This window comes from Nelusetta ayraudi, unplaced genomic scaffold (assembly GCF_046127955.1).
Source record: "Nelusetta ayraudi isolate G7.1 ecotype Tasmania unplaced genomic scaffold, CSIRO-AGI_Nayr_v1 ptg000146l, whole genome shotgun sequence".
NCBI classification, from domain to species: Eukaryota; Metazoa; Chordata; class Actinopteri; order Tetraodontiformes; family Monacanthidae; genus Nelusetta; species Nelusetta ayraudi.
This window is the reverse complement of record NW_027466196.1, coordinates 879,537-901,348: the sequence shown is the minus strand read 5'-3', so window position 1 is coordinate 901,348 and position 21,812 is coordinate 879,537. Positions and strand designations below refer to the sequence as shown.

General features: G+C 46.5%; 4 protein-coding genes across 8 annotated transcripts in view; 2 read left to right on the top strand and 2 right to left on the bottom strand.

The window, feature by feature from the left end:
* The window catches only part of hdac11 (histone deacetylase 11), a 400,302-nt gene that overhangs the window by 189,695 nt on the left and 188,795 nt on the right, over nucleotides 1–21,812 (bottom strand). The gene's annotated exons all lie outside the window — the stretch shown is intronic.
* Nucleotides 1–21,812, bottom strand: part of barx1 (BARX homeobox 1) — a 214,368-nt gene that overhangs the window by 115,209 nt on the left and 77,347 nt on the right. The gene's annotated exons all lie outside the window — the stretch shown is intronic.
* cstf1 (cleavage stimulation factor, 3' pre-RNA, subunit 1) lies at nucleotides 373–7,237 on the top strand. Its single transcript, XM_076013328.1, has 6 exons — nucleotides 373–487; nucleotides 877–1,069; nucleotides 1,824–2,101; nucleotides 2,637–2,834; nucleotides 3,253–3,643; nucleotides 5,814–7,237. Exons 2-6 carry the CDS (start codon nucleotides 901–903, stop codon nucleotides 6,071–6,073), a joined length of 1,296 nt encoding a protein of 431 aa, XP_075869443.1. The 5' UTR covers nucleotides 373–487; nucleotides 877–900; the 3' UTR covers nucleotides 6,074–7,237.
* cass4 (Cas scaffold protein family member 4) lies at nucleotides 8,227–20,148 on the top strand. The gene is made up of 7 exons (XM_076013225.1): nucleotides 8,227–8,362; nucleotides 15,628–16,026; nucleotides 16,756–16,830; nucleotides 16,944–17,030; nucleotides 17,396–18,715; nucleotides 18,936–19,007; nucleotides 19,202–20,148. The coding sequence occupies exons 1-7, from the start codon at nucleotides 8,333–8,335 to the stop codon at nucleotides 19,616–19,618; spliced, it is 2,400 nt and encodes a 799-aa protein (XP_075869340.1). The 5' UTR covers nucleotides 8,227–8,332; the 3' UTR covers nucleotides 19,619–20,148.

Sequence of the window (21,812 nt, the reverse complement as noted above, 5' to 3'; positions counted from 1 at the left end):
ATGCTTGATTTGGTTGCTTTTGTCTCACAGTAAACGTCTGTGTGTTAGATTCATGTTGCCAGCAGATTCGGTGTCATTGGCACTGGTGCTGCAGCAGCACCGAGAAGATGCACCTGTTTCATCTGAAGTCACTGTGATGTCCACCACAACCCTTTCTTTCTTATTTTTGCACCACTGCAGTAACATTAAACTTTAATTGTGTGACTATTGTCAGTCTAACTTGGCCTTTGTGTGTTTCACGCCGATGCAGTTGCAGTTTTACAATCAGCCAGCAAGTGACGCTGTTGCACGGCGCATTGTCTCCTAGTTCTATTAAATGGCCTTTAGAGGGCAGCAAAGAGCTCCGTGGCCCCTCGGCTCACCGCAAATACGATCATCATCAGAAGAAGAAGAGGAACTCGGAAGTGTTGTGACGTAGGACGCACAAGACACAGCGACGCACGTTTAGATCTTGGAGCGCCGTTGGAAGTTCGGGGTTAGATCTCTTGTTTGTATTAAAAAAATTTTTTTTTTATTATTATTATTATTATTATGCACTTGAAATGCATTAAAGTGTTTGAAATTGCACAAATCCAAACCGTGTTTTGTTGATGTGATTACGGGCAGCTTTCACTCAGTCATTGGTGAAGTTACGAAGCTAACGAGTGTAGCATCGCTGCTAGATTCCATTCATTTCATCCATTCATTCCACTCGTTTCCACCGAATTGTTGATGTTTCCTGCGGCGTGACGAAATCGCAGCTCGCTAGTCGGTTTCTGAAATTGGGATTTCTTTTTCTTTCTTTCTTTTTTTTTATCTTTTCTTTTTCTGCTTGAATACGCGACCATGGAAGTTAACGTTGAATCGTCGTCTGTTTCCCACAGCGCAGTTTGTGAGTGTTCGGCGGCCTGTTTGCTCGACATGTATCGCCAGAAACCAACGTTGAAGGACCGCCAGCAGCTGTACAAGCTGATCATCAGCCAGCTGCTCTATGACGGCTACACCAACATCGCCAACAGCCTCAGCAATGAGGTGAAGCCAGAGATCGTGGTGTCGCCCTCCGAGCAGCTCATGCAGCTGGCCAAGATTGGTACGAGCTGTCTGTCGGTCTGTCTGTCTGGCGGGCTGTCTTTCAAAGAGCTTTATTGACACATACGGACATACATATATACACGTACATCCAAGAAAAGACCAAACAATCAGAAGAGACTTTGAGAAAACAGGAAGACAATATTATAATGATTATATTAATATATTACAAACACTACTGCCAGGGTTTGCCTGTGTACTGCTGAATATATCCACCTTATTAACAGGACTAAACATTCAAACTTTCAAGTACACACACACACACACACACACACACACACACAGAATATGTGTGTGTGTTTGGATAAATATAGATAGATATGTATATATCTAGATAGATATCCCCCCCCCTCTCTACATATATACAGTATGTATCTACAGGTACCACCCAAAAAATTAGAATATCGAGTAAAAGTTTTATTTTGGCAATTTAACATAAAAAGATGAAAGCGACACATTTTATTGAGCCATTCCACGCAAATTGACATCTCAAGCAGTTCCTTGTTGTAACTTTTCAGCTTATTAAAAGCACAAAGCCACAAACTCAGAGAATTATTATAAAATTTGAGTTTTTTTTTTTTAAGCTGCGAGACCTGATCAGCAAAATCCAAAGAAATAAAAACTTGAAATATATTGATTTGCATGTTATTTGTTTATATAATATGTCACATTCACCTTTTAAGTTGAATGGCAGAAATACAACAATACTAACTTGTGTGTGTGTGTGTGTGTGCGTGTGCGTGCGACCCACTCAGGGATGGAGAACGACGACAGCGCAGTGCAGTACGCCATCGGCCGCTCGGACACCGTGGCGCCCGGAGTGGGCATCGACCTGGAGTTTGACGCCGACATGCAGACGATGTCCCCGGAGGCGTCCGAGTACGAGACCTGCTACGTGACGTCGCACAAAGGGCCGTGTCGCGTGGCGTCCTACAGCAGGGACGGCCAGCTCATCGCCACCGGCTCGGCCGACGCCTCCATCAAGATCCTGGACACGGAGCGCATGCTGGCCAAGAGCGCCATGCCCATCGAGGTGGGAGGGACCATTGGACGTTTCTTTCTTTTGACACATTAATCCACATATCTTGATGATATATTTGATGTCTTCAGTTTGTATCTACAGTGTAGAAGGTAGTCAAGATACAGAAGAAACAGGCGTGTCCAAACTGTTGAAAGCTCCTTCACATGCAGGAGGCCGATAATAACAATAGCAATATTTCATGGATGCGACTTCATAGCTTCTTTAGAATAGAATAAACTTTATTGGTGCCCCAAGGGCGAGGTTTGTGTTATTATGGCAGCGATAGTGGAAACACAAGACAGAAACAGTGTCAGGTACGGTGTTGCCAATAGCAGCAACACCATCAACAACAAAATACAGCAATAAAGAAGATGGAGGCTAAAATACAATCATCATCAACTTTGATTCATTCTTCTGCCAGGTGTAAACCAGCTCCCTTTTCCCTTTTGTGAGCAATATTTTAATAAGTTAAATATTAGACAGGGTGTCAGCTTCCTCTGCCTGCAGCTGACTGTCATTTTCTTTTTCTTTCTGTCGTGCTGCTCAGGTGATGATGAACGAGACGGCGCAGCAGAACATGGAGAACCACCCGGTCATCCGTACACTGTACGACCACGTGGATGAAGTCACCTGCCTAGCCTTCCACCCCACTGAGCAGATCCTGGCCTCCGGCTCCAGAGACTACACTCTCAAACTCTTTGACTATTCTAAACCCTCGGCAAAGAGAGCTTTTAAATACATACAAGTAAGACGCTGAGAGGAACAAAAATAAATAAATCTGCTCATCTATAAGTACAAGTTAACTCAACCCTGGTATCGGTACCGATACCCAATACTGGTATCGGCACTGGATGCCGATACCCAACACTGGTATCGGTAGTGATGCTGATACCCAACTCTGGTATCGGCATCAGAACTGATAACTGTTACTGGTTTGGGTATCGGATAAATTATAAGACGTCTAGATATTATAATATGCTCTGTGTTTGTAAATTTAAGGAAAAAAAAGGGTGGCTTCGTGACAATTTCTTGTTTGCTTTTCAAACTTCAACCTCAAACTAAATGGACCATGATTTGAATGGCTTGCACAGGTAGAGAAACATGAGTTACCAAAATAATAATCCTTTCCTTTGATCTTTTCCATCTCCATCTGCCTCCAACAGGAAGCAGAAATGCTGCGTTCCATCTCCTTCCACCCGTCGGGAGACTTCCTGCTGGTGGGCACGCAGCACCCCACCCTGCGCCTGTACGACGTCAACACTTTCCAGTGCTTTGTGTCGTGCAACCCGCTGGACCAGCACACCGACACCATCAGCGGCGTGAGCTACAACCCCACGGCCAACAGCTACGTGACCTGCAGCAAGGACGGCAGCATCAAGCTGTGGGACGGCGTCTCCAACCGGTGTGTCACCACCTTCGACAAGGCCCACGATGGAGCCGAGGTCTGCTCCGCCATCTTCTCCAAGAACTCCAAGTACATCCTGTCCAGTGGCAAAGACTCTGTGGTCAAACTGTGGGAGATATCCACTGGTCGCACGCTGGTCAAGTACACTGGTAAGTTCCGCGTGTGTGTTTTTACTTGCCTTGCTGTCATAGCCGTAGATTCGGCTATGACATCGAAATCTCACATGTATATTTGGCTGTGATGTCTTGTGTTTCGCAGTGGTTCTCGACTGGTGGAGTCAAAAAAATTACAAATTCCCGATACCAGTATCAGGTATCAGCAGCGGAACTGATAACTGTTACTGGTATCAGCATCAGTACCGATACCCAATACTGGTATCGCTAGTGACGCCGATACCTGATACTGCTATTGGCATCAGAACTGAAAACTGTTACTGGGATCAGTATCAGTATCGGTACCAATACTGGTATCGCTAGTGATGCCGATACCTGATACTGTTATTGGCATCAGAACTGGCCGACACTGGTATCGGCATCAGTATAACAATATCTGCCATCGCTATTATATCGGCAGAGATGCCAATAGCTGATACACGGTAGCGATACCATCTGCTTTGGTACCAATACCCAACACTGTTATTAGTAGCGATGCCAATACCCAACTGATAACTGTTAATAGTATCGGTATTGCCATCGGTACCAATACCCGATACTGGTATCGGTAGCAATGCTGACGCCCGACACTGGTACACTGGTGGCGTTAGAACTGATAACTGTTACTGGTATTGAAATCGGTACCAATACCTGATACTGGTATCGGTAGCGGTGCATGCTAAGAAATACACCCCCACTTGAGTTGAGGAGTGGGCAGCATGGGAGTGCCAGTGTAGATGGTTGTGTGTCTGTGATTGCGCCTCCTGCTGGAGAAGCTGTGACAGTCGGGGCAGCGGTGAAGCCATCGTTGTCTTCAGATAACAGCAGTGGTGAAACGCAGCTCGCCCTCTCTCTCTCTCTCTGTGTGTGTGTGTGTGTGTGTGTCGGCGGCAAACAGACGCACGAATGATTTTGAAAGGTGTGATGTCAGTTTTGACAGAGGGCCTCACTGTGTCACCGCCATGCCTCTCATCCAACGCACCACAATATAGGGAAGGAAACCTGTGTGTGTTTGCTGCTTCCGTTTTGTGTGTGTGTGCCGCAAGAGCCTGTGCCTGTTTGTGTTGTTTTAAAATCCCCTTTAAAAAACAAAAAAACAAAAAAAAAAACAACAAAGGTGGGGGAGACCCAAAGCTGTGACCCAATCAAAACAGTTCTGCGAACCACCCGTTGAGAAACACTGGCCTACATCTTTCTCCACACGGGACGCAGTGCCGTCATTAGATTATTATCTGCTGCTCACCTTCACAGAAAACACGTGATCGTGTTTCCTGCCACCTAGACACGTCTGGGCAGAGTGTGTGTGTGTGTGTGTGTGTGTGTGTGTGTGTGTGTGTGTGTGTGTGTGTGTTACAGTGTGGAACCCCCTGATCAACCCATGGGACCCCTGAAAGCCTCAAAGCAACATTTTTGGGGCAGATGTCACGTCGTTTGAAAAAGCTAAACACATACATGCATGTGTATATGTTATTGTTCCAGTTATAGTTTCAATTTCACATGGTGGTCATTTTGTGTGTCTAAATTTAGTTGTAACGTGTGTGTCGCTGCGTTTCCATGACGTTTTTCCGCAAAATAAAAGCGATATTTCTGAAATTCTGACAACGTACAATTGTGATTTGCAGGTGTTTCCATTGAATGCTGTGAAGAGCAGAAGCCTTAATTCTCTTCTCGTCCCGCGACATTTGACCAGAATTACGTTTACGCTTTTGTTTGTTTATGTTTGTTTGCTGTCAAGAATGGTTGTTCTATTTCTCTTTTGCTGACTTGCAAAAAAAGAGCCTCAAAACCTTTGAGCCATAATTGAGAGCTTTTTCCAAGTTTCCATCACCAGTTTTTCATTCATATTTAGGTTTTGTGCAATTCCAGGGATCATGGAAACACAGCTTGTGTGTGTGTGTGTGTGTGTGTGTGTGTGTGTACATATTGGTTTATGGTGAGGTTTAACATTTCTAGTATCTAAAATGAAAAAAAAAAAAGGTCGTCCCTAAAAACAATGGCTTTTATTTTGTAGGTGCAAATGCTCCAATATTCTCCCTCTGTGCTGCTTTGTTGCATTCGTGTCCTCCGGGATTCAATTTGTTTTCAGTGTTGCTCTTCAGAAAAGCAAAGGCAAAAGCTCTGCTGTGCTGCTTCTCGGCTGTGACGGACTCTGTGCTGCTGGTTGCAGGTGCCGGGCTGAGCGGGCGCCAGATGCATCGCACCCAGGCCGTCTTCAACCACACGGAGGACTACGTGCTGCTGCCGGACGAGCGCACCATCAGCCTGTGCTGCTGGGACTCCCGCACGGCCGAGAGGAAGAACCTGCTGTCGCTGGGCCACAACAACATTGTGCGCTGCATCGTGCACTCGCCCACCAACCCCGGCTTCATGACCTGCAGCGACGACTTCAGGGCCCGCTTCTGGTACCGCCGCACCACCACGGACTGAGCACGGGGAGACTCGGCTCCCTTCATTTTATATATATTTTTACGTCATGATTGTACCTCGTCACCAGCGAGAAGAAGACAGGACGTTGGTCCTTCCTGCCACGGTAACCTCCTTTATTTCTGGTGAAGCTGCGTAGGCAGAGCTGTGCGTGACAAGTACGTTTTCAATCGGAAAGGGCGCGTTGTCGTCGTACAGTCCCTTAGTAGACATGAGGACATGCAACAAAGAAAAAAATTAACAGTTAGAATTTTTTTTTTTTGAAGAGTTAAAAAAATATATTTTTGAAGAATTAAACAAAAAAAAAATTTTTGAATTGTGAAAGCATTTTTTTTTTGAAGCGTTAACAAAGAAAGTTTTGCAAGACCTCACAAAACTTAATCTCTTCAACTTTTTTCGTCATCTTTTTTTCACTCTTCAAATTTTTTTCCCCTGATTTTTTTTTATCTCTTCAATCCCCCTTATCACTCCCCCCCCCATGTCTCTTAATGAGCTCCATATGATTGTGCTGCATTTTGAAAGAAAAAAAAAATCATCATCATTACAAAATGTTTCATCATTACGAAAACATTTTTCTTTCATGATGGAAATATTTTTTTTTTTTCATCATGAAAACAAAAAATATTTCCACCGTGGGAAAATTTTTTTTTTTTTTCACAACTCTATTTCTCCTAATGCTATTTTGCAAACTCAACAGTTATGGCGTCCATTGTTAAGCCACACAGACATGAAAAGGCGATGGCAGAGAGAAACCAACGGCAATGTTTGAATCTGGATCCACTTCATTCCCTCTGGAACCTGAACCTGAGCCCAGTTCTACACTAGTCTGGGTAATAACGTGCCAGAGGAAGTCGTTTCTCATGCCACTCTGAAGTTTAGAACACGTTGTTGGTTCTCTTCAACGTCCACATGTCCACGGGGACACAGGGACACGGGGGCGGATCTCCACAGTGGATCGATCCAAAACAGAACAATTTGGTTCAAAGCGACGTCAACGGATGAATGAATGAATGATCCTGTGTGTTCCTCTGCACCAACGGGACAAAGGCACCGTCCTCAACGAGACATTTGCAGGGGAAAAGGTGCCAGGTTGAAGGTGTCAATCTTCTTTCTGCCTCCTTGTCACTAAAAAGTAGATTTTTTTTTTGAATAAAAGTTGAAGACATTTTTATTTGTCCTCCTCAAGTTCCTTTGTTTTGTCCCCCCCCCCCACCCCCCCCTGTATCTTGCGTCACTTTCTATGCTCATCAATGATGTCATTTGTTGTTATTCTGTGTTTTTTTCTATTAAAGAGTTATTTGGAAGCAACCTCGTCTTTGAATCCCACCACTTACCCCATAGCAGAAATAACCCCGCCTATTGCTGTATTGCAATATCCCAGAAGCATCCTAACTCAATAGTGGCTGCCTTCAGTGAGCGCTGCCACTCGCAAATACTCATGCAACAAACGTATTGTTTACGTTTTATTTCGAATATGCAAATTTGGCAACGCTTCCTGAGTGCTATTGAGAAGTTCCTTAACGTCAAGAAGATGTGAAAAGGCAAAACTATTCAAACGGACGACGAGAAAACAAAGTTTAAACTTTATTTATGAGGGTCTACATAAATAACACACACGACATTCCTGCAAGCTGGAGCTGGAGCTCCTGGACACTGCAGTCTGTTGTCCTGACACCAACAAGTAAAGCCACAAGAATTTCTGCTTCACCCCCCGCCCCCCCCAAAAAAAACCATTCAATCAGCAGCACGTGTCCACACTTTTGACTGCTAGTGTACACCACCACCACCACCACCACTACTACTACCACACACACACGCGCGCGCGCGCGCGCTTTCTCAGATGTATAAAGAGGAAGCAAGTTAAACCTGGAAGATTCAGAAATCCCCCAGCAGTTCTTCAGTAACGGACGTCCACGCCCCTCAGACCGGTGACGTCTTTCTGCTCCCGGCAGATGGGAGATTGACAGATGACTGTTGCATGACTTGCATGAAGGGAAATGAGAAGAGAAAAAAAAACAAAAAAACAAACAAACAGGGTCGCGCGTCGGCACGAGCAGGGGGGGGGGGAGGGAGGAGTCGAGGGGCTTGCCTGGCCAATGAGGAGGTGCTTAGCTCCTCCCACCTCCCGCTGAGTGTAAGGCAGTGTGGTGCTCGCGGGCAGCACAGACAGTTTGCCGGCGAGACCCGCAGCAGGACTGAAGGCACGCTGGAGGCTGAGATGCCTCACTGAAACCCGAGCCTGCAGACGGAGCTTATTTCTCCATGCGGAACCTGAGCAGCTGCGTCAACATGGTGAGCACTGCAGCCATCTGCAAACACGTCACAGTTACACATTTGAGCAAAAAGAAAAAGAGACTTCTTCTGCTGGACCTCTGCGTGGCGTTGGTGCTGCTGCTGCCTCCTCCAGAGGAATGTCTGCCACAGACCACCTGCTTGGATTCTCTCTTTTTCTTTTTTCTTTTCTTTTTTTTAACTTTAACTTGCAGTGTCAGCTACTCCTTATCACACGCACACACACACACACACACACACACACACACACACACACACACACACACACACACAGCCCCAGTGACCTGCTTCACTGCTGGCAGAAACGTGAGAGGGCATCAGAGCTGAGAGTGAAACTTTATGAGCCTCGTCAGTGTATTAATGGGCAACTCCTGCAGGAGAACCCAGCCGCCGTGTGGTTCTATCAATCAGCCGCTGGTTCCGACTGATGTCTCTGCGTTCAAACCGCTGATGGCAGTGTTCCTGTGTGCTGAAAATGGCTTAGAACACCGCGATGCCTCCGCCTGAGTTTCAGCTCAGTGCAGTGCAGAGCAGCTGCCCTGCTGCCGGGTGCAGTTCACTTCCATCTGAGATTGGATCCCAGCCAGGAGGTTGTCTGTGCTTGGTGGAACACTGAGCCAGGGACCCAGCAGGGGTCCGTCCAGGCAGGGCTGGGCAGAGTGTTCGACTGGTGGGGCTGCGCTGTGTGAACGGAGAGCTGAACTCCTGTGATGGAAATCAGCGATTGCGTCAGCGGACGTTTAGTCATCAACCAGAAGCTATTTTTCCCTCTTTCTCAGCGCCGCTCAGCGGGATGAGATCAGCTGTGGCTCTGCGTGATTAACAGTCGACGCGATGCGTAATGTTTGCCCTCCGACTTCAGCAGTTCTGCATTGGCCATGTGCAGCCGGCCGGGCCAAGCGGGGAGTTCTTCTCCCCTCTCTTTGATGTTCCTGAGTGAGAGACTGCGGAGGGAAGGAGGCACAGAGCGCAGCAAAGAATCACACTGGAGTGGATGGAGACAGTTGTTTAGAGCTTCCAGTGTCCAGTTACAGTGTAGACCAGCCATGGGCAATCTGTGGCCTGAGGGCCATATGCGGCCCTGTTGAGCTTTTTCAATGCGGACCTTAAGCTGAACTCGAAGAAATGATATTGATAGTCAGTCAGTCGTCAAACAGCTGCATCTCCTCCGTGTTTGCAGTGTTTCCAGAGTCATTTCAATAAAGAGCGAAACTCCCTGGTGGTTCTGGGTGGTTCTGGGTGGTTCTGGATGGTTCTAAGAGCTAAACACCCTGGGGGCTCTATGTGGTTCTGGATGGTTCTGGGCAGGTTCTGGGTGGTTCTAAGAGCTCAACACCCTGGTGGGGCTTCAAAGACACTGGACTTGGTTGCGACTTTGCTCTGCGTCAGTTTCCCATTGGCGTTGCAGCAAGGTGTTTTCCACAGGTGCCACGATAGACAGGGTGTCCCCAGAATATTGACACCAATTTAACAGCATTTATCTTGAAAACGACCCGAGTCTTGCTCAATGAAATTGGACGGTTTAGGTGTTGAAGTTCGTGAGTGTTATTATGGGAGCCATTTCATCAGAGTTCAATACGTGCCCCGCCTGTGACGCAGCACGCTGGGTCATCTGGGTGTGCCGTGTCACAACTGGGCGACTGTTTGACGCAAAGTGTCCTCTCTTTGGCAGTGGACGGCTCAACCTGCAGACACAGCAAAAATGAAACGTTTAAATATAAAATCTTGATGTGTTTCTATACATTCTGTCAACATTTGAGCTTATTCCACCAAAGTGGTTGGCCTGTGAAATGATGTCAAAGTTATTGCGACACCCTGTATTGTTTCCTCCTATGAGGAAACACTCCATCCATCTGCTGCTGCTGCTGTCTGCGCCCCGGCCCTGCTACAGTCGCTATAGTCGGAGAGCCTCAGTGGACAGAAGCTGAACAAGCCGCCACTCAGCGTGAGGTTGGAACCTGGCTTAACAGCAAATAGAGAATTGGCTTTCTGGTTGAACCACAGACAGTGAAGCACAGCGAAAATATCTATATATAGAGAGATGTGTGTGTGTGTGTGTGTGTGTGTGTGTGTGTGTGTGTGTGTGTGTGTGTGTGTGTGTGTGTGTGTGTGTGTGTGTGTGTGTGTTCATCAGCCTTATTTCTGCAGTCTCTGCTCTGCAGTTGCCTTCTTTGCCGAACCGTTTCTTACATATTTCTCACATGATGAGACGTTGGCATAAAAGTGTTGCCTTGCTGCAGCCAAAGCAGTTAGTCCCCCACCCTGGAGGAGATTCTCCTTTGAAGATTAGGCAACACATTGAAACACACGGTGAGTGTGAGGTGGTGCTTCAGATGCCGACACCCTTCATGCTAACCCTGGCTGCCTAATTCTGATAAAACCATCCACACGCTTCATCTGAAACTGGTAACGTCATCAGACACCTATGAAAAAAACAAAAAACAAAAAAACATTGCAATGTGGTGAAGAGCTGTGGCTGACAACTGCTGCACTGAGGCTCTTCATGTAGGACAAGCGGAAACAAGAGCAGCAAAACGGTCCAAAGATCTCGAGTGGTAAATGCTGGGTTGCTTTTCACATATTTTTTTATCGTTTCGTTCATTTCATCCACGGGAAGGTGAGTGATGGAGACAGCAGCAGTGTGAACAGGACCAGAGGGGAAACCACTCTGGTCCTTCTGGTCTGTTTCTCACCATGTGTCATTAGTGTCATTATTTGTTAGGCATGGAGTCATGACAATATTGATGGACCGGTCAGAATCTCCATCGCCGACCTCGGTACACTCCCGCCATGCATGGGCAAACTACGGCCTGGGGGGGCCATATGTGGCCCGTTAAGCTTTTAAATCTGAGCCTGAGCTGCTGAGCTTGAAGCAATGATGTTGATTGTAAGTCAATCATAAGATAGTTGTATTTCATGTTTTCTCCATGATATCCCATGATGCATTGTTTCCTCCTGTGAGTGGTGGCTCACCAAAACACTCACTCACATCCATCTGCTGCTGTCACCCCACCAGTCAGTGTTTGCCCCCCCACTCTCACCCCCCCTGGCCCCCCCTCGAAGCAAACACCTTCAAAGTTTCCAACAAGGATCAGAGCAACGTCCTCTGCCGTGCTTTACTTTTGAAATGTCATTTTTAGGCGAATGGACTCAAAGTGAACGTTGATCGGAGCCCATTTTACTTCCCATGTCTGCATGGCTCCCACAATAAAAGAATAAAAATGTGCTCTGACACAAGACCTGCCATATGATCTGCAACGACTGAGCTGAAAAAAAAAGAAAACAACCCACGCTGCAGTCAGAAGGATGATGACTTCCTTTGAGATAAAGAGGACAGAGGAAGTGTAGGTCTAAATAAAACCAGAGTGTGAAGAGTGAGATAAGTTCCTGTGGTTGTGCCGCCCACCCAGCCGCCTTCCAGCCACAGTCAACGCTGCAATACTGGGAATGAAACAACTGTCCTCTGGATGATGGAAAGTACAAACTCCGCCCCCTCCTCTGGTGGATGCTCTCATGGTTATTGACTGGAGTCCGACGTGTGCGGTGACAAAGTGGAGCCGTGCGCTCTCTCACCTCAGCTCAACGCAAAAACTCTTGGGCAACAATTCTAGACAAGATTTTGTCACAAGCGGCACTGTTATCTTCTCTCTATGGCTGACTTCTGCTTTAGCGTACGCAACTCCAACTGTTGCACGTCACCTTTCATAGAGTTTTCTGTAGGTTACAAACGTAATTTGATGGGGTGGAGGTGATTGAAAGTTCCAAATACAGCCAATAGTGGTGGATGTTTGATCAAAAAGGGGAAGAAAATAAATCAAATGAAGTTCAAATGAACTAAAATGTCAAAAGCCAGACTGGCTAAACCAACACACTGGTTAATCTTCATGGATGTTGTATATTTATCTTTTCTAGGCTAAAACAAACACAACATGAGCAGAATTAGCTACAGATTGGTGCCTCTGTGACATTTGAGGGTGTGTAGTCGTTGGTGTAGGTGTGGGTGCTGGTGGGCGGGAATCGCAAGGTTTTCTATTTTTATTTAACATTCTCCATGAGAAATCACATTGACAGAAACTTTGCTCTAAAGTCAAACAAAGTTTTTTGCCATTTCGTGACAAAAAAATGTCATGTATTTAGTTCTCCGATTCCTCTTGCATTGGGCCCCGGACAGGTTGTTTTCTAACTGGCAGCATTGTGTTGTTAATGACTCTGGGCTGCCAATGGGGATTTGAGTTGGTTAAAGTCTTGAATACTGACTTTCACCAGGGAAACTGGGACTGGAGTTTTTAGCACGCTGTCCAGGGCCTGGAATGTGTCCGGGTGATTAATGGGTGGGGTGCGGACTTGACCTTGGGGTCAGGCCCAACACTTCCATAGCATGAAAGGTCAGAGTGACCATCCACTGTGTTATTCCCACACCCGGCGTCTTTTCTTGGATCGGTTGCTCCTCTTGAACTGAATGAATCAGAATCAGAATCCTTTACTGTCATTGTGAAAAGAGCATACAACGGAATTCGAGGTGCTACTCCTGCTTGGTGTTAAAATGATGTTAAAATACAATGAGATAAAAAAAAAAAAATTATAGAACAGTAAAATCAGAATAGTGCAGTGTAAACTGGTGCAGTGTACAAATAAATGACAGGAGCATGGAAAGCAAACAAGAAGTCCACGGTGCTGCTTTCAAAGTGAAAATGCTCCTAATTCCTGGAAAGAGTGGGTCACTCTGGCCCCGGCCGTCGGCTTCCTCCTTCTGCTCTGGTGGTTCTTCTCAGAGCTGCTTCTGCTTCTGGCTTCCAGACCTCCTGCCAGGTTCATTCCACAGGAGGCCCATTAGTTCTGGGCTCCACTGAAAGAATGATGAACAGGCCGGCTTATTGTCAGTCGCTGGAGGCTCTTCAGTCTGGTGTTACTGGTGACAGCCAGATCAGAATACTGTAGTTACTGAGCGACTTGTGGCCCCAGACGGTCAACCTTCCACAAACAGTGCGACTGGCTGGTTCAGCACTTTACATTTACAAACCACCTTTTATTTCTGAGCATTAATGTTCTTTGCATTCACAACATTAATCTGATTGCTACAGTAATAATTAAGAATAAATGTACTTTCCGTTTTTGTGAAATGTACAATTAGTTTGCTAATATTTCTGCAAAGAGATTTATTTTGTCTTTTGTTGATGGGCCTGAAATTAATTTGTGGACCAGAGGAGTGAGAGGAGAGAGAGCTGAGGGTGAGGAGGGTGAGGAGAGAGAGGAGAGAGAGGTGAGGGTGAGGAGAGAGAGGAGAGGGTGAGGAGAGAGAGAGGTGAGGGTGAGGAGAGAGAGGTGAGGAGAGAAAGAGAGAGAGAGAGAGAGAGAGAGAGAGAGAGAGAGAGAGAGAGAGAGGAGGGTGAGGCCGAGGCAGCTGTGCAGTTCAAGTTGTGCAGGTCAGCTGTCAGACGAGCTGATCCACACTAGCAGGCGTGTGCTGGAATCCAAAAGAGTCACAGCTGAACCTGATCTGACCATCAGTTTGCACACAAAGACAGAACCAAGGCCAGCGGTCCACTGGGCTCAGGACCGAGCCTCGGCCGACTGGGTCCTCTCTCATTACAATACAACCACAATGCATCACTGGGACTTTATTACAATAGTCACAGTGCAGCGCTTGTACAAATAACACCTTTACTGACACTCTTTAACACTCACACACACACACACACACACACACCCTATGGATTTGACTTGCATGTCTGCTCCATGACCCAGTGGATTAGTCCTGGAGTTTGTTGTATCTCTGCCTCTCAGTGTGAAGGGGTCAGGCTGGCAGGCGGTGTGTGTGTGTGTGTGTGTGTGTGTGTGTGTGTGTGTGTGTGTGTGTGTGTGTGTGTGTGTCACTGTCTGCTCAGTGTGTTCCACAGGCCAGTATGCCAACAGGTGCTTGGTACGTGGGGCTGTGATGGTGAATGAGCTCTTTGTTGCAGATGACTTGCAGAGAGAGAAAGAGAGAGAGAGAGAGAGAGAGAGAGAGAGAGAGAGAGAGAGAGAGAGAGAGAGAGAGAGAGAGAGAGAGAGAGATGGCTGCCTGATGGACTCCTCTCTCTCCCCAAACATCTGAGGGGGGCATCACTCGGGGGGGTATTGTTTTGAGGGGGGGGGGGGGGGGTCTGCCTACTTTACTACCGCTGAACCTCTCGTGTCTCTTTATGCTCTCCATAACTTGGTGGACTCTCAGTACTTCACTGAGGGACGGCGGTGCAGTTTCAAACGTTGAGTGCTGATCCGATCCAAGCCACTGTATTTAAAGGTCCGGGGTGTAAAGTTTCCAAGGAAGCTCGCCCAACAGTGCGTTTTGTATTGAGGCCACTGGCAGACGAGCCGAGTTCAAAAAGGGTGGCAACTGACTCGGAGCAAGACCCCTGTTGCTCTGTGTGTGCTCTTACTGTACATAAGAACCATGTGAAGGGTAGGAAAAGCACAAAATACTTTGATTATACTGCAAGTTAACACCTTTATTCATGTTTGATGGGCAGTATGTTAAGCTGGTACCAGTATGATAATCATAAATCCAGCCAGATTTTACACACTGGACCTTTAAAACAGAATCAACGTCTGATCTCCTCATCGTCAAGGCAAGTGTGTGAGAAATATGACAAGGTTTGTGTTTGTTGCTGTTGTTGTGTTGTAAATACAGTTTGTACCAGAAGCTGCCCGGCTGTAAATTCAACACTGGGCCGTGTTGTCTGTGGGCCGTACTAGTTGTGGGTTTATAACACTATATTGCGTGTGGATGAGTAGATCATACACACATTCGGCCTTCAGCCGTAAGCTTTTCCAGTGCCGTTCATAGGAAGCTCAGGGGGAAGTGAAACTAAACTGCAGCGAACGTGCACTGAAAGAGAAGAGGCTTGCTTACTTTTTTCGAGCCGCAGTCACTCTTTCAAAAAAACCCAGGTCGAAACTCCACCTCTCCAACGCACAAAATAACGCCATGCAAACTTTCATTGATAATATAATCCAAATACCAATTGCAAAAACATTTTTCCCAAGCAAATGGTCAGCAAAGAAGATGAAAAAAAAAAAAAAAAGCAGCAACAGCAGCAGCAACATATTGAAGATATGAGCGAGCGATGACATCAGAGTAAAAGATACTGTCCATGTGCTTCCTGGTGTGTTGAGTATAAGCAATGGCTTATGATCACATGATGGCTTTACTTCCACTGCTAACAATCAGGATGGACTGCGTGCCTCAGCTCCAACTAATCCACTGTCTCTGCTCACCATCCTAGAACAAGCTTGCAAAGGCCCTGTACGACAACACTGCAGAGTGTGCCGACGAGCTGGCCTTCAGGAAGGGGGACATTGTCACGGTGATGGATCAGAACGTGGCTGGGACCAGTGGATGGTGGATGTGCACTCTTTACGGGCGGCACGGCCTGGCGCCTGCCAACAGGCTCCAGCTCCTGCCACAGATTGGACTCGGCCCGGTGTCACCGAGCCACGTCTCAGAGATGCCCAGAGTAGTTCAGGCCAGAACGGATGACGCCGTCCAGAACATCTACCAGATCCCAAGCGTCCCGCGGCCCTGCAGCAGCCAGACTTATGAACGCATGGACATGATCTACAAGGTCCCGTTTTTGACCTCATTGTCTCCAAAAGGTCCAGTGCCATCGGCGCTGAAATCAGAGGTAAATGTGCTTTTCTGTTTGTTTTCATGTTTTGCTACAATTGGTCATATCGCAGGAGACAAGCAACAACAATCCTGTCAAAGATCAAAGTGACGCTAATCTCTTTGTCAAACTCGGTGCCGTTCCTTGGGAAGCGATCACTTAGGATTAAAGACACGGAGGGTCGCAGAAGCGCAATGCAGCGAGACCCCAGTTTGCCAAAGAGTTTGCAGATGGGGTGCAGGGGCCTCTCATTGAGTAGCAGCATGCAGCTCTTGGGTCTTTATAGGCCTGTTAAAGGCAGCATAACACAGACTTCAGAGACTTTTAACTAGCAACAGCTGCCGTGCCGCCAGGGACCCCGAGCAGTCTGGGCCCGCTGCACTGGTACCAGTGTGGCAGCAGAGGGCTGTGTGAATATATATATATTCACGTGTTCGCCATTTCCTGTCCAGCCCCAGGGCAGCTCTGCTCACTTTTGCAGTAGCTCTTAATATTCAATGAACAGCGTGGTTCCTTTTATGGAGTTGTGTTAAGTGGCAACGCACATGCATAATGGGGCTTTCCAGTTCTCCCAACTGGTTTCAGAGCAAAACACTATACCCCTGTAAATGCAACCATGCAGAGGTCAATGGGGTGCACGGCTTTGATCAAAGCAGTCTTGCCAGTCAACTCCAATAACACTACCTGCCTGTCTGTCTGCCTGTCTGTCTGTCTGTCTGTCTGTCTGTCTGTCTGTCTTGGTGATAGTCTTCGGTGTTGAGCGCGACACCCATCCAAGTGTACGATGTCCCGAGCCCAGCAAGAACATCCTCCGCTTTCACAGTGAGCAACCAAAAACACAGACCAATCAACACATTGTGCGCAGATCACTGCATCAAAGGCTGTCAGGTGATATCGCTTGTATGTATTTATACTTGTTGACAATCTATTGACAGGCACCAAGACACATGTTCCCGAAAGAGCTGGACAAACGGTTGGACTCTCCGGAGAGGTCAAGTTGTGGCAGCCCGGATGATTCTTACGTAAGTGTCAAGACATTTGGTAGAAGCGAAGCACAAACAAACACAACGACTTTAACACTAAGATACTAAGCTGTGTAGACCTCCTATTCTTTGCCAAAAGTGAACTAAAAGCGTACCACTGGTTTCAAGTGGCTATACCAACGCAGCAATGTCGAAACTGTGCAGTTTCAGCCTCATCTTGACAATTGCGTTGCGGGCCTCACTTGTGTGCAGTCAGAGGAGTTGTGTGAAGACAGAACCTTTAAAAATCCTTTCCAGATTTGATGAAGATGGTTGTAAACACTGTGAAACGTGCTCATCACAATCATGGTGCAACTCATTCCTGAAGCCACTGAAGCTGTGACGTTGATTGGTCTTGTGCACAGGTGTATGCCGTCCCACCAACGTCGCATCAAGACCCAAACTATGACATCCCTGTTCCCTCAGCGACAGAGGCCCAGCTGCACGCTCTTCGTGGATACAACACCCAACCCATTCCGTGCAAACCGGAGTGGATTTATGACGTGCCGGTGGGTCCGGAAAAACAAAGCCCACCTCGAGGCTCCTACAGTACCGCGCCTTCCAAAGCTGTTTGTCGGCAGCTTTTCGATCATCAAACAGGCCGCTGTGGAGCCCACGGGACGGCCAGTCCCACTGCTTCTCTTTACGACGTACCTAAAGCCACTTCTGCTGAAGCAGCAAGTCCGCCAAAATTACTGCCAAGGGTCCCGATTTATGACAAGCCACCAGCTCAGAGACCTACAGAAGAATCGGTCGGTGCAGTTCCGGCTCAGGGGGAACGCGCCGCTGGAGTTCCTGGAGATCACCTCAACGATCACATTCCGCTGGAGTGCAGGGGTGACTCAAGCAAAGCTTGTGAACTCAAAAGAATTCGACTTCAGCGAATGAGGAACTTTTTGGCCTGCACGTCTTTTCACGACTTTCAAGGAAGTGGACAGCTGCTCGTGCACGACGACAGCGAGCCCGTTAAGACCACAGGCCTGCCCGCGGGAGAGAGCCAAAGAATCAGCACGGCCTCAATGTCCTCCACCAGCTCCTGTGATTCTCTGGCTCTCAGCTCCTCCTCCCCTGAACCCCTGAGAGAAGTGACACTGAGCCAGGACGAGGCTGGCCGCAGACTTGTGGAGCTGCAGGAAGCCGTCTGCAGCGCGGTGCCTCGCCTCATGGACTTTGTCAGCAGCCACTGGAGGTGCAGAGAACATTTAGAGAAGCATCTGGCTGAGATCAGAAAAGCTGCAGATGGAATTACACATTCTCTGACGTGCTTCCTGAACTTTACCCTGGACATTAAGGGCAATGCCCGGCGTTTGACTGATTCCAACCTACAGGCAAGACTCAAAAAGCAGCTGTCCATTATAGAAGACTCGGGCGTGATCCTGCAGCAAACTGTGAGTGCTCTCAACAGTGCAGGCTGGCCCCTGAACACTCTGTGTCAGGACCCCGGGCAGGTTCACACTCCTGACCAGCTGGAGCGCTTTGTTATGGTGGCACGCACGGTTCCAGAGGATGTCAAGCGCCTGGTGTCCATTATCAATGCCAACGGAAAGCTTCTCTTCAAAGCTGCTCACAAAGAACCAGAGCGTCAGGCGAACCCAGTGGTCCTGGAGACAAACAAACACCCAGTGGAAGGTGAACAGCCAGGGCCCGTGGACGACGGGGCTGACAATGACTACGTGGAGTTACAGGTAAAAAAAACTTTCAACCTCTTCCTTTCTTGATAATACACTGAAATAATAAAGCGAAGCACGTCCTGTTGCATTCGGTTGAAGGAAAAGTGCTTTAAAAATAAAGCTTATTGATTATTGCTACAATTGATTACAAAACCGAGTGATGACGAAATGCTGAATGAAGAAAGGCCAGAGCAAACACACTCACCTCACACATCTGACTTATTTTTTTTTACAGACTAAAAATCATTTTGAAATGCAGCAGAAGAAACTCAAAGAAAATACCACGACAACTTCAAAGAAGACACAAGTGAGTACCGCTTGTCAATTCAATATTAAATGTAACTTTTACATATTTCTACACAACCAGCCGCAAACAAGATTGGAAATTTAGTTTTTAAGGAATGTTGGTCTTGGAAATTGAATTTTTAAGGTTTAACCAAATCAAACTGATGCCATGGTCCTCAACCATCCTGTTGTCTGCTTCATGTGTCCAACACTAAGGCTGCCAGCGAGCGCCTCTCCCCTGAGTCTGGCACTGCAAGCGAAGACAGCCGATCGTCCTCCCTGTCTGAGCACTGCCGTCTGTACTTTGGTGCTCTGCAGAAGGCCATTGGGGGATTTGTGGGCAGCCTTCAAGACGGTCAACCGCCAGAGAAATTCATCTCGCAAAGTAAGCTGGTGATCATGGTGGGCCAGAGACTGGTGAACACGCTGTGCACCGAGGCGCAACACGGACAGTCCAGCCAGAGCCTTCTGTGTAAGAGCAACCACTTGTGTGCTTTATTGAAACAGCTGGCGGTGGCGACCAAGAAGGCAGCTTTACACTTCCCAGAGAAACAATCTCTTTACGAGGCTCAAGAGTTTGCAAAAGAACTGGCGCAATGGGCACTGCACTTTCGAATCTCACTCGACATCTAGAAGCTCAAATTCAAACACATTCTTTCATTTGGGTCTTTTTCCCCCCTCAAATTCAGCTAATTGTACATTAAACACAGACTTCAGCAAATAGATTGGGGCTGTTTGGTTTTTTTTATTTTCAATGTTTGTAACCAAGCCATTGTTAAAAATGTGGAAGGACAAAAAGAGGAACTGTTACTCTAAAAAGTACAAAAATAAAAACAGTGAAAAAAAGAAGCTGTGGGGAATAAAATGAAATTGCACATCAAGGTTAATGTACTCTGAGTTTGTCTTAGAATGCAGCTTAGATATAATGTAAAAATTAGTTACATCTATTTTATATTTGTTGAATGTTTGCCACATAGACTTTGAATACTTTGTGTTCTTTTGATATGTATTGTATATAACGTATACTCTACAGGGTAGTAGCATGATGCAGTCTATTTTTGTGACAATATCTGTATATACAAAAAATATATCATGCATTCCCATTTTTTCAGTACAATGTATTTTGGATTTTTGCTGGTATTAAATTCATAACCTGAAATGTCTTTGTTGTCTTACTTTGGTGCACTTCCTTATTGCTCTCAGCTGCTTTGACCATTTCAACCCTCGCAGGCCCTAAGGTCCTCCAGCACTGGACTTTTAAACCAAAAGCCAGAACAAGTCTTGACGGTGAGGCAACGTTTAGCGACGTAGGTCCCCACCTGGAACAGCCTGCAGCTGAGCTTCACCACTGCAGAGGCCAGTGACCGGCACTTCAATTACTTTTCATCATGTGCTCACAAAAGAGGATTGTTTCACTTAAAAAACAAAACAAAACAACTTTGCTATGTAATGCTTAACAGATAGATGGATAGATAGATAGATAGATAGATAGATAGATAGATAGATAGATAGATACTTTATTAATTAGAATTAGAATTACTGGCTAGCATGGCCATTAAAAAAATTGGCAACCCTAAACAAATGGACGGATAAGTGGTTAGCGGGTCTTTGCTGCCCTCTAGCGGTAGAATTGGAGAGCAGTGTTGGAGCGTGACACCAATAAAAAAAAACAAAAAAAAACGACTAAATTAAACTAATCGTGCTTTCGATGTTTAGCTCGGACCATTTGTTTACTGGAATTCCATCTTAAAAATGAATCTGTGATTTTTTTTTCTGTTTTTGTTTGGCGTTTTGTCTTCTCATAGACAATCACCTCGTGTCTGTCTCTGTCATGACGTTTACACTGCCCCCTGGAGGGTGGAGGTGTAAACAGACTGGGGAGCAGGGAGGAAAAAAATGTCCGGGAAGGGTTATAGCGTTACATAGGTGCACACTGCGCATGTGCAACTTAATGTGCGAGTTGGCTGGGGAAAGATTCGTGTAGTCAAACACAAGAACCTGTTTGAAACATTCAACGGAATTTTGACATTTTACTGGGGGGATTTTACGGTTTACGCACTTATTACCTGCTAATATGATATTGTATTATTACTTCATTATACATGCTTGAGTAACCGAATAGACACACGTATATACTTCACTTTTTTTTCTAATTGTTTTTCAGTTGTAGAGGAAGGCATATTGTGTTTCAGCTGGAAGAGTCAAGAAGAGGCTCCTCTCCTCATCTCCCCATGCATGACAACAACTACAATGGAGTAGTTTGGTACGGAAAAGATTTCAGGTGATGGAAAAACACAATTTAATACTTGGCAAATTTCTTTTAAAGTTAGCTTTGTTTACATACAAGTGCATTCGGAAACTATTTGCAGCACTTCACTTTTTCCACATTTTGTTATTATTGCAACCTTTTTCCAAAAGAGATTAAATTCATTTTTCTTTCGATATTATACACACAACACCCCGTACGAACAAAGTGAAGAAAGTGGCCATTTTGGCAAATTTATTACAAATAATAAAACCTGAGCAATCACATTTACATAAGTTGTAGTGGAGAGTCAAGGGGAAGAAGAGGAGGAAGAGGAGGAAGAAGGAGGAGGAAGAGGTGGAGGAAGAGGAAGAGGAGGAGGAAGTACAGGAAGAGGAGGAGGAGGAGGAAGTAGAGGAAGAGGTGGAGGAAGAGGAGGAGGAAGTAGAGGAAGAGGTGGAGGAAGAGGAGGAGGAGGAGGAAGTAGAGGAAGAGGTGGAGGAAGAGGAGGAGGAAGAGGAGGATCCCTCCTGCTGGAAGGCATTAATACGAGTGGCTGCAGGTGGGCCTTCCTCTCTCTAC

Excerpts from the sequence above, each read along its gene's own strand:
- cass4 (XM_076013225.1), top strand. The coding sequence starts at position 8,333 with ATGCGGAACCTGAGCAGCTGCGTCAACATG. Across the intron at positions 16,027-16,755 it reads CATCGGCGCTGAAATCAGAG|TCTTCGGTGTTGAGCGCGAC; the intron begins GTAAATGTGCTT and ends TCTTGGTGATAG. Across the intron at positions 19,008-19,201 it reads CAACTTCAAAGAAGACACAA|GCTGCCAGCGAGCGCCTCTC; the intron begins GTGAGTACCGCT and ends TCCAACACTAAG.
- cstf1 (XM_076013328.1), top strand. The coding sequence starts at position 901 with ATGTATCGCCAGAAACCAACGTTGAAGGACCGCCAGCAGCTGTACAAG. Across the intron at positions 2,835-3,252 it reads GAGCTTTTAAATACATACAA|GAAGCAGAAATGCTGCGTTC; the intron begins GTAAGACGCTGA and ends TGCCTCCAACAG. Across the intron at positions 3,644-5,813 it reads CACGCTGGTCAAGTACACTG|GTGCCGGGCTGAGCGGGCGC; the intron begins GTAAGTTCCGCG and ends TGCTGGTTGCAG.